At 39.7% G+C, this 16,156-nt stretch overlaps 2 protein-coding genes and 2 non-coding genes across 4 annotated transcripts; 3 read left to right on the top strand and 1 right to left on the bottom strand.

Moving 5' to 3' along the window:
- The first annotated feature begins 1,113 nt into the window (after positions 1-1,113).
- TRNAS-GCU lies at positions 1,114-1,195 on the top strand. The gene has a single exon. It is a non-coding gene; the product is annotated as a tRNA-Ser (tRNA).
- Positions 1,196-6,832: 5,637 nt separating this feature from the next.
- On the bottom strand, positions 6,833-6,904 carry TRNAM-CAU. The gene has a single exon. It is a non-coding gene; the product is annotated as a tRNA-Met (tRNA).
- An 856-nt stretch (positions 6,905-7,760) lies between these two features.
- LOC100946297 (histone H4) lies at positions 7,761-8,160 on the top strand. The gene has a single exon (XM_003788799.3). The coding sequence runs from the start codon at positions 7,783-7,785 to the stop codon at positions 8,092-8,094; it is 312 nt and encodes a 103-aa protein (XP_003788847.1). The 5' UTR covers positions 7,761-7,782; the 3' UTR covers positions 8,095-8,160.
- A 6,480-nt stretch (positions 8,161-14,640) lies between these two features.
- On the top strand, positions 14,641-15,081 carry LOC100945040 (histone H3.1). Its single transcript, XM_003788795.2, has one exon. It carries the CDS (start codon positions 14,646-14,648, stop codon positions 15,054-15,056), a length of 411 nt encoding a protein of 136 aa, XP_003788843.1. The 5' UTR covers positions 14,641-14,645; the 3' UTR covers positions 15,057-15,081.
- The last annotated feature ends 1,075 nt before the right edge of the window (positions 15,082-16,156 follow it).

Here is a 16,156-nt window from a genome sequence, read left to right as displayed (position 1 = left end):
ATTAGACCAATTTTTCTGACTGTGATGAAATGGTACCAAACAACCAAATGAAAATCATATCAACAACTAAATATTTAATAATCTTGTGTAAGCATTGATAATAAAACAGAGTCACTATGTAAATCATAACAATACCAGAACATCCACTTCTACCAATTAATAATGAAGCACCAATGTTTTAATAACTTTTGTTTCATTCTACTGTTACCTCCCTATAGTTAAAATTTATTAACATACCCAATAACAGAATTATGCCCTCCCTGACAGAATTTAACACAGAACAAAGCTCTTCTTCCTTTCCACCCTCTTCAAAATCACCCAACACAAACAGAAATAAGGCCTTTGTAAAATACTCCTCACTGAGATTCTCCAAGGTTTCCTATGGTGTGTATTTTTCCTAGTCACAGCAGCAACGAACACAATTTATCCAACTGTAGTTGTACTCCTGGTGGTCTTAGGCTGAAAGGCATAGAAATAGGTAACAACTAAAAAATAACAATACTAAATTATCTTTTTTTTTTCTTTTTTGTAATTTCTTTGTATGAAGTAGCAAGACAAAACAAAAATCCCTGTGATGGCCTCACAATTCTTCAATATATAGTCCAAAATCTTTGGTTTGACCTTCAAAACCAACCATAATTTTACTTTAACACATAACCCCATTATTTGTCAGAGGCATTAATGTAATCATACGGCAGGCATTCTTCTGAGTATCCTACCGAGGAGTGTCCAGGGATGCAACTATAAATATACCTGGTTTAATAATGCTGTTCATAGTGTTCACATATATGACCTAACAGAAAGAAACAAAATCCAATTTGATTTTAAAAGCAAGGGCAGTCACTAATTCCATTCTTCTTGGTTAATTTCTCCCATTTTGCACCCCCTTAGGAAGTGTATATTGTCACCTTTATTCAGCTCCACCCTTCCCATCGTCGGTCTTCCTTTTAGTTTTTCCTTTCTTTCTTTTAAGTGACGTAAGGGAGCCATTTACAGAGAGCAAAGGCATCAGTTTCATCCATAGAAATGTGAGACTAAACAAGAGACACTGAGAAATAAAACTCGGTTGAGTAAAGGAATATACTTTTCTGTGAGAAACATCTTGGCAGGTGCGACGAGGTGGCCGAGTGGTTAAGGCGATGGACTGCTAATCCATTGTGCTCTGCACGCGTGGGTTCGAATCCCATCCTCGTCGTTTAGTGTTGAGTCTTTCCACTGTGAGGTGGGAGTGAGGTTTTAGCTCCCGAAGAGAAGGTCTCCCCAGCACACTCTGGGCGGGGCTTACCAGGAAAAGGAAATAAAACCAGGGATAGTGACCGAAGAACAATGTCGTCCCTCAGTAAGAGGTAGTCTTATCTCTTTCTTGTAGACTCTATATAGAAGATCGGGAAGTTATGAAATTTAAACTCTTGCAGCGGTAAATACATCGGGCAGGTGTTTGCTTTACGTCCAGGTTGTAAAAACACGGTTGTAGATGAAAACTGATTCCCAATCCTCCAATTTGTGCTTAACCCTTTCCTCAAGCAACCCCTGATCTCTCTGCTGCCAGCCGGAGGTCCAGTGGCTGTAAATTACACGCAGCAGGGGAGTTTCCTCAAAATGCTGTGACTCCTTCCCTCCCTCAGGCCAGTAAAATGGGAATTTTTGCAGGTGGGGTCCAGTGGTCAGTCATTTAAATGGGTTTCCGGGTGGGAACCACCAGCAGCCAGTACTCCTCACTCACTGTTCTCCCCCACTCTGTACATTTGGTTTCCCTGTTAGGGACATCCTAATCTAATGCTTTTTGTCTTTTAAATCCCAGGCATGTTTCCAGGTACAAGGCTCTCTCAACACCTCGTCCACAAACTCTGGCTTTGTGTGACCGCTGGTTTCCACCTTTCTGGAGCAGGGCCTGCTATTGCCCATGCTGTTCCTTCTACCAGGAGGGTCCTCCTAGCAAAATCTTTTTGCAAGATTCAGATCAAATGTACCCTCCTCCTGCTTACATGGATCTGCAAACTGAAAGCATCATTGTTCTCTTCATATTTTTGTTAAGTTAATTTAAATTGAAGATCTCTGAGTATTCCAGTCTGCATTTCTTTCTTCCTTCTTTGAGCCTCTTCTGTCACTTGTGTCTTATTTTTAAACTCACCATCCCTTAAAACCTCACCACTCACCTGTTTTCACTTCCTAGTAGTATGTAAACTATAGCAAGTTACTGTCTACACAGTAAAATAATATTTTCAGAAATCATAAAGATGATCTCTCTGAAAAATTTCTCCCTTCTTTACCACCTGCTTCTTTTACAGATGAGGAGAAAAAAGTAGAGTGCAGACAATCCAATTGTTTAAAAACCCATTCTTTATCAAGTAACCAACCTTATGGCTTGTGGCTACCAAGCTATTTTTGGTCTAGTGGTTAAGGTGATGAAGTCTTTCCAATTAGGTCAAACCCTGAGACTGGGATTGTGACATTTGACAGAAAACTCTTCTGTTCTGAAATAAATTTCTCATAAATGCACAGATCTCCCAAACCATAAACTCTTGGCCTTGAGTGATCTTTTTGCCTTGACCTCTTGAAAAACTGGGATGATGGGTGTGAGCCACTACTTACAGTGGTAAATGCAGCTTTTAAAGACAATATCTTTTTGAATTTTATCTAGAGTATATGTGGTTCAAAGATGGTTTACAAACTTATACCCATTTAATCTTGGAAATATAAAGTTGAGAGGTGATGATCTGGATTAGAAGCCATCTGGGAGTCTTCAGGAATTGGATGTTATGTTTTGCTTTTTCTCTAGTGAAGAATGAAAGATGTTTGATGTTACAGATGACTGAACAGTTTCACTCCTCCCCCACTTACCTTCCTTGGGAATAAGATAGGGATACTACTACTTTTTTATATCCTTGGCTTTCTAGCTTTGCATGTTGTAAACATTCAACAGATATTTATAAAATAAATACTGAGTCATATGGCGTGTGCGCGTTTGTGGAGGGAGAAGGATTAGAAACTGACCCTGGCAGAAAAGAATGTACACAGGATATTTGTCATTCTCTTTTTTTGTCTCTTAAGATTATATATCACTTCTTTTAATACATATCAAGCAATGATTTGAAATGAGCTCACATCCCTTTGTGGTGTTACAAAGTAGGTAGGTAGATTTGGAGCATTTTCCCCTGTGCCCCTTACCTTTTTTAAACTCAAAGGTCCTGCCTTTTCCTTACTATTAAAGAACAAGAAAAAGGAATAAAGTAAATAGAAAAGAAGTATGCCTCTTGGTTCTTTGTTTACAATATATTCAGAAATAAATTGTTTCATCCTAATTCCACTGCTGTCGTTGTAGTCAGGACACCATGAACCAGCCTCCTGTCCCCACTTGTTCTGCTATATTCTATCCTCATCCAGAAGCCAGTATAATTCTTCTCACAGGTAAGTCAGATGCTGCCACTTACCTGTTTCAAACTTCCATCCTTTCCCATTTTGCTCCATATAAAAGCCATTTCATGAAGACCCTAATTGGTCTACTTCCTTCTGGCCTCTGACCTATATTAAATACTCTCTTGCTCTATCTCTTCCAGTTGTGCTGGCTTTCTTGCTAATCCTTGAACACTCCAGACATACTCCTATCTCTGGGCTTTTGCACTTGTTATTCTCTCTTTCTGAATCTCTTTGCAGATATTGACTTGAAATTTAAATCAAATATCATTTCCATTGGTAATTTCCTGACTACTGCTCCCTATGCTGCTCCTGTGCCTATTTTTTTTTCCCATAGCACTATCAATCACTATTGATACTATTCAACTATTCATTGGACACTTGCCATATACCAGGCACTGTTTCAAGTACTTTAGATATATACCATTGAAAAGAGAAACATATCACTAATGTTATTAGGGTGCATCATTAATAGACAATATACAATATGTGCCTTTTCTAATAATAGAACTTAGTATAATAAAGTTTGATATCTGTTTTTTTTCAATGAGTGAAATTTTTTTTCAATTTGAGTCTTGTAAGAGCTGGAAAAAGCTAACATCCCATTAACCACGAAGAGGTTAGAACCCTCAATCTTCTGATCCAAAGTGAGATGCCTTATCCCCCTTGGCCACCTGGTCCTTCTAAGCTCCTCCTCTAGCGCAATACTTAAAAAGTATAGTGAGCTTTCTGCTCCATCCTGCACTTAAGGTTAAAGCATCTTGTGGCTTCAGGTGCTTTTAGCCATTGGAAAAATGGCAGTTATTTGGGACCAGTCAGGACTTATGAACAGTTGAGTTTATTTCAGTCTTGTGGTATATGGTTGCTCCCTGGACAAAAAGGTTTCCTCTATGACTCCCAAGGCAGAAAAAGTGGAGTTTATGGGACCTAAAATATGGCAAAATATTGCATATTTGCACTGAGGGATATTTTTTAATAAGCTCAGATTTCTTTAATATCCGTGCTTACTCACATTCACCTTTATAGACTCTAGCTACATCTGGTATCTGCCCAGAGTATTGTTAAGGAAACTGCACCTGGAAGACAGTTTCACCACAAGCCATCATCTGTCATCCTGAATGATCTCTATAACAATTTTCCCTTTTCCATGCTGTTCTGGTACTTTCTCTGATTGTTATGATATGATATTAGAGCACCTTTCACAGCATGTGCCAGTTTGGGGGAAAAAAGGAAAACACCTTTCTTGAATTTCTCAGGAGTATACAAAGATCCAGGGTCATTACTATTTTTGAGTCTTTCATATAATAATAAGAAACACAAAATAGGAATATAAACATTTTAACTATTAATAATACATTTAATAGATGAATCAACATAAAAATGGGATCCAATAAAATCATATATATGGAGAAGTATTTATAGAATTTACAACGTTCTATAGAGTGCTTGGCCCCATAATGGGATATAGATTTAAAGTTGTATTTTAGATGTGTATTTTAGATGGCTTCTTTCAAGCCTGTTACCATCTGTCACCTTATGTACCTCAATTGACAATAGTGTCAGCAGTCTACACATAAAGCATTTCTTTAATTTTTCTAAATCCCAGACACCGGAGCAAAGGTCTTCCTGGCTCATTTGTGAAAGATCTTGGCTTTTTTAGGTTAGTAAATTAGCAGCTTCTGGAGGATGGAAATGAGATATTTTACATGTTATTTCTTTCTCTATTCATAGAATAACATCTGGCAAATAGTAGGAGTTCAATAAAAATATCTTCTCATATGATGTATATATATCTATATATCTCTATATATATATCTTTTAGATTCTACAATCACCTTTAATGTGGGGATTACTGAATGTGAAAAGTCTTCCATTCTGTAAAAATCTGAAAATGGACTTGTTGCCTTCTCTTTCTTCCTGGAGGGAGAAAGGACAGTTGAAGGCTATTGCAATATTCAGATGACATGATTATGGCTAAACTATCACAGGTAGTACTGGCAGAAGTAGTGAGAAGTGGTCGAACTCTAAATATATTTTGAAGAGTTTGTTGATTAGATTGGGGTGTGATTAGAACCAGAGCACAAACATGAAAACTACAGAGACTTTTTTCTAAGGAGAGAATTTGATCAAATTCTTTGCTCACAATTGGTCAATAGTTTCCTATTGCTCTGTAAAAAATAAAATCTAAACCTGTTTGCAATTTATATTCACCCCTGCTCTTTCCCTATTTGCTCAGCCATAACACAGATGCATTTTAAGATGTAAAATTTCAAGTGCTGCCATGACATATTTGACCCTCACAAGCCCCCTAAGAGGCCCAACCACAAGTTTCCCTATCTTGCTCTAGACGTGTCCAAGAAAAGGAAAAACTCCCCATTTGACCCATTCCTTTATTTCAGCCAGGCCTACTGCATCCTATTTGGTCCTCAGCCTGATATGTTTTACCTCCCTGCCAGCCTCCAAAACTGTTAAAACAAGTCAATTACATTATCTGGAGAGAACCAGGGGTCATCCCACCCTCTGATTACTACAAAGCCTGCTTCTCACATCCCCTACTGGTTCATTCTGCTCCCGAGTGCAACCCTTCCACACAGCCTTGCGTGCTACATCCTTTTTCAAGCTGTAAATTTATGTGATTAATAAATTGCTAACAGTCTTCTCTATCCAGTGTTGTGTGTCCCATGTTCATCCTTCAGGCTGTGTAGAGTAGGGGGATTCCTTCTTCATCAACAGGTGAATAGGTGGTGATAAAAACATAGCTACTTTTCAAATCCTTCTCTTCACACCTCACCTCACCGCATACTCTTATCACAATGACTTATTTGTACTTCCTGCCTCATGTGGTGGCTCTCTTACCACTCTGAGAGGTCAAACCGGCAGTGAGTGATCTTTTGAGCTCAAGAATGCGAGACCCTATCTCTACCAAAAGTAGAGAAGAATTAGCCGGGCAAGGTGGTGTGCATTACTTGGGAGGCTGAGGCAGGAGGAGGATCACCTAATCTCAGGATTTGGAAGTTGCAGTGAGCTATGATGATGCCCCTGCACTAGAGCTGGGTTGACAGAGCGAGACTCTGCCTCCTAAAATGAATACAACAGTTTATTTTGTATAATTAAAATATTAATAATAAAATAAATTATTTTGAATAATTCCTTAAATCCTTAATTATCATTCCTCCTTGTATTTGTTTTGTTTTCCTAATGGTCTTCTTGGCTGTCTGATAAGCTGTTATTCAAATTTTGGCTCAAAACCTGCCACCATTCCAGAATTAGACATTTACCACGGCAAAGTTAATGCAGAAAATCTGTTTGAGTTTTCATTAACCTCTGTAGATAAATCTCACAGTGATGAGCTTTACAGTCAGGATGTTCACCTACATCTTCTGGGTAACAATGGGGGAAAAAAAAAAAAAAGTCCAACTAGCAGAGGATGGTTTCGATCCATCGACCTCTGGGTTATGGGCCCAGCACGCTTCCGCTGCGCCACTCTGCTGCTTGGCGACGCAAGTTTTCTTTTAACACCATTAATGTTACTGAAACACCATATGGGTAAACTAATATCCGAAACGCCCGTGGGAATTTGCCTATTTATGTTGCTACCTTGGCTATCACAGGCTACCAATTTTCTTTCGAACAAGGATGCTTACTACCAGAATCAAAGAGAGAATAGAGAAGTAAACATTAACACATTACTAAGTACCTGGGTGCAGATGCGAGGAACGGTTAAATCTTTAAAGAGAAATTGCAGATTTTAGGAAGAGAAACAAGCCAGGAATGGAACACAGGCCTCTGGAGGCATGACAGGCGACAATTCTAACCCCGAATCACTAACTAACCTTGTCTTTGCCTTCGGGAAGAAAACCCTTTCGTTCAGAATTCCCTTGGTTTGGTAAAAGAGATAATGGAGTCCTGCATATTTTTAACTGCTCACAGTGGGTTTGGTCATTCAGAGTTATAACAGGGGAGTGGAAATGTAGAAGGCACTGCGAACGTGGGGAAAAAACTGAACTCCGCATTCGACAGAGATTGCTGCAGTTCTGACAGTGTGACAAAGGTTCCTAAAAATCGTTTTAAAACATCCCAAGCAGCGAATAAGCACTAAAAAAGTAAATTTCTTTAGTCCGACGTATTTAATATCTCTCGAAAATTATATTTGGAATCCCAGGTTTTGCTCCTCCACACCAACGGCGGCTCTTCCGGCCTAATCTTTGGTGACGTTGCACTGGGCTCAGCTGTGAGAGGTGGGGCTAGCAGGCGCGACGAAAGTTCCCGTATGAAGTTTTCAATTAGGTCCGAAATTCTTGCATATAAGGGCTATCGCCTGTTTGCAGGAGATACTTCTCAGGAGTTGGCCTTGGGGATTTTGCAGCCATGTCTGGACGTGGTAAAGGTGGAAAGGGGCTTGGCAAAGGAGGTGCCAAACGCCATCGCAAGGTTTTACGTGATAACATTCAGGGGATCACCAAACCTGCTATCCGGCGTCTGGCTCGGCGCGGTGGTGTCAAACGCATCTCTGGTCTTATTTACGAGGAGACTCGCGGGGTGCTGAAGGTTTTTCTGGAGAACGTGATCCGCGATGCTGTCACGTACACAGAACACGCCAAGCGGAAGACGGTAACTGCCATGGATGTGGTGTATGCTCTCAAGCGACAGGGGCGCACTCTTTATGGCTTTGGTGGCTGAAGGCTCCGCATTTCACAACCGAAACTTATTTCTGAACCAAAGGCCCTTTTCAGGGCCGCCCACATCTTTCCGTGAAAGAGCTGACATTTTAAGTGTTTGGCTTTGTCCTGAAAATATCTAGTGTGTCCGTTGTAGCTTATGTCGAATTTCCTTTTTAAGCTTATTTACACTCCAAGTATGAAAGTATTTTAACGTTGTAGTTTTCTATGATGGCAGCCGAGGTCTTTTTAACGGTACTTTGTATTTAGTTACATAAAGAGTGTGAGCTGTCCCGAGATAGCCAGTCTTACCGTGCTCAAAATGGCGGGGAGAGCGAGAACAAAAGGCCGCGCTTTGGTTGTGGGGTGGAAGCAAAAGGCAATTTTTGGTATGGATAGTAACGTACTTATGACTTAGTTGTGGGAACATTAAAGAATGCTAATAGCAATTTAGAAACAGCTAAACTTGTTAACAACCAGCGATGATAGCGTTCTAAAAGTGTCCATGCAGGCACCTGGATGTTTTAACCTCAATGAAGTAAGCACTGTTAAAAACTCGTCCATACCTCATACGTAACTATAAAAACTAGAGTTTATGCCCAGTTTACATTAACTTAATATCCCATTTATGTCCCAAAGATCTTGGAGTTACTGTTTAGTAAAAGCTCTTAATTGTGACTTAGGTGTTGTCCCAAATGTGAATTGAAAATAGTCTCTTTCCTCCTTTCTCTCGTTTTTTGACTCTTGATTGTGCTGGGGTCTAGAACTGTAAAATACTTTTTGGACTGTTTTTTTTTCTTAATAAGATGGCTTTACTTGTAGTCTATACTCTATGTCCTGTAAAGTAGACGTGATTTCGATAGACTGAAATCAGGTTAATGTGCTTGTCAGTAATAAATTTATGTAGAAGGTGCCCCCCCCAAAGTATACACATTAAAAAAATGCTACTTAAAAAGTAGTTTTTTCCTTTCTTAAAACATCTATACATTTTTTTTTTTTTTGGTCTCTCACTGTACGTGGTATGTACATAATCTTGTACCACATCAGAGGTACTCTCTGTCTATCTAAAGATAATAGAAATTTCCTGGCTTACAGCAAATGTTCCACTATAAAATCAGGTTTTCCTCCTTGTGTCCAGCAAATTTGTAGGGTGATAACTTGATAGCAATATCAAGTAGAGTTATTTTTAATCTTGCCTTTTGTAATGATGTGGCCTTGTGCATAATTATGAAAGGAATCAAATGTTACTGGAGGTAAGGGATAGATTTCAGGAGAAAAACTAATAGGAGCTTGTTAATTTAACACAAACAAAATTGAGCACATGGTATGTGCCAGGCACTGTTCTATGTCCTGGGATAGCATTTTTCTTTCTTTCTTTCTTTCTTTTTTTTAATGAGACACAGTCTCACTTTGTCACCTTTGGTAGAGTGCCGTGGTGTCACACAGCTCACAGCAATCTCAAACTCTTGGCTCAAGCGATTCTCTTGCCTCGTCCTCCCAAGTAGATGAGACTACAGGCACCCCACTGCAGCCCCAGCCAATTTTTACAGAGTAGGTCTTGCTCTGGCTCACGCTAGTCTCCAACTCATAAACTCAGGCAATCCACCCACCTTGGCCTCCCAGAATGCTGGGATTACAGGCGTGAGCCACTGCGCCTGGCCGGAATTATAGCAATGAGCAAGTCAACAAAATAATATTTCTGAATTTGTGGGATTTATATTTATTGGGTGTGAGTGCACAAACAAAAACAGTAAAGTATAATGTGTCAGATGGCTGTAGAATGTATAAACAGTAAAGTATAATGTGTCAGAAGCTGGAAGAGGCACAGCATGGCAGGAGGAGGTGACACTTTAAATAAAAGCTTTTCTGATAAAATGATGGTTGGAGAAGCGTGAGGGAGTATTCCAGAAAGAAGACCAAGTAGGAAAGCCTGGAGGTAGTAAGGAAGTATTGTAGCTGGGTGAAGGGGCACAGTGCATGTGGAGGAAAAATCTTATCTGAAAGGCAAATGGAGGTGAGTAGTTCCTATATGGCTCTGTAGGGCAAAGTAACTACTTTGGCCTTTACTCTGAGTGAAGTGGGGGAGCCACTATAGGGTTTTGAGCAAAGAACTGAAATGATCTGATTTTTTTGTAGAGATAGAGTCTCACTTTATCACCCTCAGTAGAGTGCCGTGGTGTCACACAGCTTACAGTAACCTCCAGGTCCTGGGCTTAGGCAATTCTCTTGCCTCCCCTTCCGGAGTAGCTGGGACTACAGGTCCTTGCCACAACATCCAGCTATTTTTTAGTTGCAGTTCTATTTTTCAATGACCCATCAGAATGCCTGAATGAGAAGACTAATGCGACTCAGGGTAGGAGCCAGAAGACCAGTTGGGAGGCTACTGTGATAATGCAGGTGAGAAATGACAGTGGCTGGGATCGATGTATTAGTGGTACAGACTATGAAAAGTGTTTGGATTCTATATATATATTGAAGAAAAGGTTAATAGTTCTTTTCTGAGCTAGGGAAGGTAGGGTATGAGAGAAAAAGAATTTGTGGATAATTTGAATTATTTCAGTGAAAGCAACTGGAATGGAGGTGGCAGTTGCTAAAAGGGGGAAGAATATGGAAGAAACAAATTTTGGAGAGAATTGCAGACTTAAGTTTTGGACTTCCAGGGGGAGACTGAGATGCCTGTTGCATATCTAAGAGGAAGATATGAAATAGGAAGCTGAATATATATGAGTCTGGAATTTAGGGAAGATGTGTAGACTGGAAACATAATTAAAAGCTCTCAGAATATAACTGCCATAAGAGTAAAAAAGTCACAAGATGATATATCTCTTAGAAAAAGACTGAGTCCTAGGTCAGAGGAGTAAGGAGTGTTTGATTTATATTCATGACATAGATTCCTAACTTAATTTTCAAGTAATTCTCCAGTAATTCTCTTTATCTCCTATAATTCTCAGAGCAAACAATATTTTTCCTATTTTACCATGTGCAAAAATGCCGTTAGTAAATAATAAAATTGGAATTTTCTTTTTTTTTTTTTGAGACATTGTCTTACTTTGTTGCCTTCAGTAGAGTGCCTTGGCATCATAGCTCATAGCAACCTCAAATTCTTGGGCTCAATCAACCCTCTTGCCTCATCCCTGGAATAGCTGGGACTACAGTTGCCCACCACAATGCCCAGCTATTTTTTTAGAGACAGGGTCTGGCTGTTGCTCAGGTTGGTCTTGAACTGAGTTTAGGCAATCCATCCTCCTAGGCCTTCCAGAGTGCTAGGATTACAGGCATTGCATTTGGCCTGAAACTGGAACTCTTATTCAAATAATCCATTAAACTTAGAGCCATGGGGAAGTCACCTTGAGTACTCAGTAATAGATATTCACACCCTTTCTCCAAAATATACTGTTTCCCCCCACATATTTTGCATGCAATTGCATGAGTTCCCAAGCCTCCTGAAGCCTTTCTCAAGATCCCTCATATGTGAAGGGGAGCCTTTTCTCTTCCTTTAGCTGGGATGCTTCTGATGGCTCTGTTAAGATGCACCTGGAGAATGAAAATTTCCGATTCTGTTGAACTGATATTTCCTTGTTGCTGTGGAGGTGCTGTCTATAGTAGATGCCTTGCAAATTAAATCAGCTCACAATTCCTCTTGAACTTCAGACTCAGAGACCCTGCTACCTACCTGACATCTCTACTTGAAAGTTAAGTACTCACTTCCAACTTAAACAGGCCTCAGAGTTTTTTGACATTTTATCTGCAAAAACAACTCTCATCATGAAGTTGGTAAGTGGCATTTTTTAGTCTTTCAGTTAAATTCATTTTTGCTTTTCTTTTTCTATGGCCAATCCATCAGCAAGTCCTATCATTCTACTTTGAAAATACAAACAGAATGCAACTATTTCACACTCTTATTGCTAACATTCTGCTCAAACCACTGCTGTCTCTGCCTTTGTTATTGTGATGCCCTCATCAGGTTTGGCTTTTGCTTTTACTTTCTTTTCATAGCAGCCAGATATAAAAAGGGTAAATCAGATCAGGTCACTCCCATGTCTAAAAATCTGTTATGGCTTTCCTCTTCACTTCACTCAAAGGAAAACTCAAATTCCTTTCAGTGACTAATTAAGCCCCTCTCTCTGACCCTCTGACCCCTCTTTGGTCTCAAATCTCACTATTCTTCTTCTCTTTCCTAGCTTCACTAGCTACTTGAACTTGCTTGAAGTATATATCTCTCTCTCAGAGACTATGTATTGATAGTTCACTTTGCTTTCTTGGGCACTCAGCTTCTATATCTTTGTAGGTATTACTTCCTCAGTTCCTTCTGAGTTATATTCAAATATCATCCTTTTGGTGAAGCTGTGACTTATTGTTAATATTTCACCCAACTTTAACTCATTCACTCCACCCCTCTGCCATATTTTCCCCTGCAGCCTATATGGAGAGTCAAAACATGTCTCCATGAAAAGCGATGCAGGAATGGAATGGAATAGGATGTCACAAAAGAGTGTAATTCATGTCAGTATTGAAAGCAATAGTTGATGCTTCCAGAAGTGGCTTAGTACCACATTTTGGAGCCTTATTAGGTCAATGACAGGAATGTGCACTTCAGACAACAGGGAACCATGCACAATTTTTCTAGTATACTACCTCACTGATTTTGATTGTGTAACAATTCTTTCAACTTTTACAAAACCAGTTCTTGCACTGAGCATATGTGTACTATATTGTATTTATCTGAACAAGCGCCTAGATAAATGAATTTATTATACAACTGATAACATGAAATACTTCAGTTGTACATGTCAAGTACTTCTTTTTCCTAGGATTTGAAGAAAAATCCTTTAAAAAACAAGTCTTGTAAATTAGCAGCAATTTTTGTAATGTACCCTACTTATCTTTTGGTCATTCACAGACTTTTGCATTATAAGGGATAAGTTTCTTTCTTATAATCAAATTTCTCCACAAAAGCTTCTGGAGATTCTATCACTTTTACGGAAAGTGAAGTGAGTTTTTGACTAACATCTATTTGTATGTAATTGTTCACTTATTCACTTTTAAATTTGTAATTCTAGATACTATTAAAAAATTCATACACACATTGGGTGGTGCCTGTGGCTCAGTGGGTTAGGGTGCCAGCCCCATATACTGAGGGTGGTGGGTTCTAACCTGGCCCCTGCCAAACTGCAACAAAAAGTAGCTAGGTGTTGTGGCTGGCACCTGTAGTCCCAGCTACTTAAGAGGCTGAGGCAAGAGGATCACCTAAGCCCAGGAGCTGGAGGTTGTAATGAGCTGTGTGATGCCGTGGCACTCTACTGATAAAGTGAGACTCTGTCTCTACAAAAAAAAAAGCAAATTCATATACACATTATAAAGGTTAATATTAATGTCTGACCCCAGTGGCCAACCAGATATGCCAAATATTATGAATAACTGCATCTCTCTTTCTCCTGCTATTCCTCCCACAGGTAACCATGGCCCTGAATTATGTCACTATCTTGTCTCACAAATCCCTTATGTTTTTCTGGCCCTCATAATCCTATTCCCCTATTTTACTTAACTTTCCCATTTGGTCCTCTTTCACTTAACTTTCCCATTTGGTCCTCTTTCAGGTCACTAGGGCAGTATTTTATAATATAAGCAAGAACATATGGTTTATTAGGTGGTTCACAAATATCTCTTAGTCTATTTTTTCATTTTATGCCAGGAAACTTTCTCTTATTTTTCAATTTCCTTATTAAGGAAGTGTATTTTAAAATCATTTTATGCATTTTTTGTATACCAAATCTAGCATAATCTCTGGGAATAAAAGAATTACTTTTAACACAGCACAAAGTAATCTGGAGAGAAAAGGGCTTCAGGGAGAACTTCCTGTTTCTTAACCACACCATTGGCAGCTAGGACACATAAGAAAATATATTCCTTAAGAGGAAGCAAGTTTGGTAACGTTTACAAATTTAGATGGACAGGGCCATTCCAGTGCTCCTCCTGTTATCCCGCAGAAGACACTGGCCATAGCTGTAGGATCCATAAGGACCCGATGAAAACAAACAATTGTTGAAAAGTAAAGTCAACTCGGAACCAAAGCAAAGCAACATTTAGGACAACATAAGCCAAATAACATTTGTTGCGCCAGCCACCTCCGGACTACGCGCTTACCACTGCCGTGTAGTTCAAATGGTTCACAGGAGCTAGGAAGTGGCAGTCAGGGTGACTAAGGAAAAAAACAAAATACGCGTATATCTGTTTTCAAAGCACAGTCCTCGGAACATCTGGCCCCACCACACAACTACTGGATCAGAATTAGCATCTTCCAAGATCTTTACACTAAAATTTGAGAAATACGGAATTAGAATCGCAGAAAACTCTTCTCCAACCCAGATCTGAACAGAGAGAGGATTCAAAGCTGTATCAATTCATCCAATCAGATCTTCAGCAATTCTCCAATGAGCTACTTGACTCTTCAGCCAATGGTTTCATTGCGCGGGGCTTTTGAAAATCAACAAGGCCAATCAGAATGTTTCTGAGTGTATATATAGGCAGCCTCTACTGGTCTTGTTGCCAAGTCTGTGTAGTTTGTATTTTAACATGGCACGTACCAAGCAGACCGCACGGAAGTCCACTGGTGGCAAAGCGCCACGTAAGCAATTGGCTACTAAGGCCGCCCGCAAGAGTGCGCCAGCCACTGGCGGTGTAAAGAAGCCTCACCGCTATCGCCCAGGTACCGTGGCATTGCGCGAGATCCGTCGCTACCAGAAGTCTACCGAGCTGCTTATTCGCAAACTGCCGTTTCAGCGTCTGGTGCGTGAGATTGCGCAGGATTTCAAAACAGATCTGCGCTTTCAGAGCTCGGCAGTAATGGCGCTGCAGGAGGCTTGCGAGGCTTACCTGGTGGGGCTGTTTGAAGACACCAACCTCTGCGCTATCCACGCCAAGAGAGTAACAATCATGCCTAAAGACATCCAACTGGCGCGCCGTATTCGTGGAGAGAGAGCATAAAATTTCGCAATGGTTTTATTCAACTCAAAAGGCTCTTTTAAGAGCCACCTACTTCCATCTGAAAAGTGCTGTAATTACAGTTTAAAAGTCTCCGTATTTTGTCGTGTATTTAGACCGCGAAACTGCTTAAGATAGCTTCTTGTCCAGCGATTTTTTTTGCATTTTTACCAGGCGTTCAGTGGTACTAAAGCAGCCTGGGATATTACTACATTTCTTGGGTGTTAATAATTACTAAATGAAGGCAGGGAAGCAAGGGAAGGGTCAAGACTGGCCTTGTGGTTTTTATGCCTATGCTGATTCTCGTGTTGACCATTTGTCTTTGAGCACTTGGTGAAAATTGGTGTTTCTATGTTAAGTTTGCTGGATTTGTTTCTTAGCAATCTCCTGGAAGCATTAGTTAGGTTTAAAATATATTCCTTTTTCTTTTTTTCTTAAAATCTGAGCTGGGTTTGACAAATTGGCAGGGTTCTTGGATTTGGTAATGAGATTAACTACAGGGTAGTTTGGAAGGATCAGTACTTGCTAATTTTGGTTTTGCGTTATCTGAGTACAGAGTATAAAAAGTTCTTTACCTACAAAGATTGGTTCAGGGTCAAAAGCATAGGTATGCCCTGGCAGTTCATCTCTTCTAAAATTCTGTTCTCAAAGCTTTAGGCCATGGTTAAGAAATGTGGACAAAGATAAACTTGCTTTCTTGTGTCTGAAACTTCAAGTTATTTGCTCATTTTTATTCACAGTTAAAAAAAACGATCTTTGGCTTTCATGTGAAATGAATTTGTTTTGCTGGTAGCTTTTTATCAAAAAAATTACACCACTCCAAGATTTCTAATGAGTTTATTGGTACTACAACCTAAAGCAAATAGATGGCTTCTACACTTGCATTAAATTGGTTTACTATGGTAGCATGGGCAATACCTGGGGGCTTGATAGAGTTGTAGATTCTCAGGCCCTACGCAGAGATAATGAGTTAGAATCTTCATTGTACTAAATATTCCTCAGGTGAGTCTCACAAACACTGTTAAATCAGTAGTCTAGGTTTTTGTTTACTGGTGTGTTGGGTTTCATCAATAAAAGCAGACGGCCTGTGAGTTCTTAATGGG

The sequence above is a fragment of the Otolemur garnettii genome, unplaced genomic scaffold, assembly GCF_000181295.1.
Source record: "Otolemur garnettii isolate 467f Iridium unplaced genomic scaffold, OtoGar3 scaffold00029, whole genome shotgun sequence".
Taxonomy (NCBI): domain Eukaryota; kingdom Metazoa; phylum Chordata; class Mammalia; order Primates; family Galagidae; genus Otolemur; species Otolemur garnettii.
Note: the sequence above shows the minus strand (reverse complement) of the source record. Positions and strands in the feature narration are given on the sequence as shown.